General features: G+C 34.9%; 1 protein-coding gene across 1 annotated transcript in view; it reads right to left on the reverse strand.

The window, feature by feature from the left end:
* Positions 1–1,315: 1,315 nt before the first annotated feature.
* LOC119666369 (probable glucan 1,3-alpha-glucosidase) overlaps positions 1,316–2,055 on the reverse strand; it is a 4,297-nt gene continuing 3,557 nt past the window's right edge. The window contains exons 2-3 of the mRNA XM_038075650.1: positions 1,928–2,051; positions 1,316–1,869 (exon numbers count right to left, since the gene is read on the reverse strand). Of these exons, the coding sequence (XP_037931578.1) occupies positions 1,441–1,869; positions 1,928–2,051 (553 nt within the window). The 3' untranslated portion in view covers positions 1,316–1,440. The remainder of the gene's footprint in view (positions 1,870–1,927; positions 2,052–2,055) is intronic.

The raw sequence follows: 2,055 nt of genomic DNA on the forward strand, positions 1-2,055 counted from the left end.
AAATGCGTTTAAGAGAAAACGACGATCACGCTCGAACTCATTGAACAGTCGATGAAGATAGATGTTCATCACCAAATGACGATCTTAGTTGATCGATGCATTTTATTCTGGTTAATCTGCGTCAAAAATCGTAAAAAATCATTACCTGAAAATATTCATTATTTAAATCCATTTTTTCGCAGAGACACAATTTAGAATCGATCTAAACAACACATAAGCGTGAGACTAAAACGCTATAATGATATTTTCGCTGGAAAATGTCAATCTTTCTTCCAGAGATGGCAAAATTTATGCAGCAATATTTAATGTTTTTTTAAAAGACGTAGACTGCAAACTTTAAAAGCAGCCTACGTATATACATTGTATTGAAATCACATAATTTACAATATTTATAACCTAAACAAAAATATATGCAGAAGAGTCAGCAAGAAAATCTTCTCTAGTTTCCACATTCAACCTCCACACAATAACGAGCCACTGAAGCTTACAATAGGTCATTAGTCAAAAATTGAAAAGATTTTACAGAAATGAACCTATTAACCTACAACTGAACCTTTTGATATGAGTGATAACCTCCAACAAACATTAACCCTTTTTTTGCTACAAATATTCCTTTACCCTACTTTCTAAGTGCTATAGGAATTAAGATTTGTGTGCGAATATGTGTGAGGGAGGAGAATTTACAAGGTTTAATAACACAGATAAGAGTTAAAATCCACATAAGGGAGGATTTATAAAATAAAAATTTAATGAATTTTCCGCATGCACGGCACCTACTAACGAAGTGTATTTCCTTCAACCCTTAAGTGTTGGTTGGGAGTCCTAAACATTCGTTGTCGAAATTCATGTTATCCATTCGTAAATCCTCAACTCGGAAATCTTTGAAAACTGCAAACTTCCTAATAATTGCACACTTAACACGAACCTACACTCTGATAATAGAATATATAAATTTATGGATTCTGCAACCAACATCCTCACAATCGGATATCTTCGCAGCATAGACGTCATAATGCGCATGTACGTGAAGTATTTCCCACTTCCCCTGCAACAATTCATAAGCGTTCCATATTTTTATGCCATTTCTACGCCAATAACGAAAGATTTAATTCCAGTTTGGGTGGCGCTAAATTATTTCTTTGCGGTTTGTTGTCATTCCAGTCAAACGTCCTAATCAGCAAACTGTTGCTTCAACAGAAACAGGGTGCAAACACAGCTGGTACATAAACACACAAGTTATTTCGTTAAACATCAAACTTTAAATTTATTACTAAAATTAACTACATTTAAGAGGAAAACTAAATTAAAAGGATTTTCCATTTGTTGATTTTAATAAAAGGTATTTGTATGAAAATAAAATATATTGTGTTCTGGCGACGACATGCCACTAAATAAATTGGGAATGAGAATTTACGTTTGAAAATAAAATTTCTTTGAATACTAATTATTAAGTCTAAGACTGAAGTCCATTCTAACATGCACGCCAGGCTTGCGTATAATCACCGCTTTGCCCTGTTGCAAAACGTCCAACTGCTTGGAAATGCCATCGATAACAATTGTGGCGGATTTGGGCACCTTTTCGAGCCCAGCAATCACCAAGCGCTCAATCCACGATTTAGAGTCATATTTGGGTGTTCCAATAAAGTAATTTGTCAATCGATAATTTTCAAACGCAAAGTTCACATGAATATAATTGCCTTTGCGGTAACCATAAGACTTCTCATCATCAATATAAAGTGTGCCATTTGCTTTTCCTTCGCGATCGAGGCACACAATCAAAGTGTAGGGATCATTCTGCATGAGTAAGGAAGTGCGACGGTGACGTTCCTTTCTTGGCACGATTGTGCCGCCTCTTTGGAAAACAGGTACCTAAAAAAAAATTTAGTATTTAAAATGTTAAACAATATCACATGAAATGAGGTAATACCTTATAATCATTCACTGGTATGGACTCATAACCTGACTTTTCATATCTTTGATACGTGTCTACATCGTACCATAAGTCACCAGTTTTTTTGTCATCGATGGCTGGGAAGTAGACATCTACTTTACTAA

The sequence above is a fragment of the Teleopsis dalmanni genome, chromosome 1, assembly GCF_002237135.1.
Source record: "Teleopsis dalmanni isolate 2A chromosome 1, ASM223713v2, whole genome shotgun sequence".
In the NCBI taxonomy this organism is placed as follows: domain Eukaryota; kingdom Metazoa; phylum Arthropoda; class Insecta; order Diptera; family Diopsidae; genus Teleopsis; species Teleopsis dalmanni.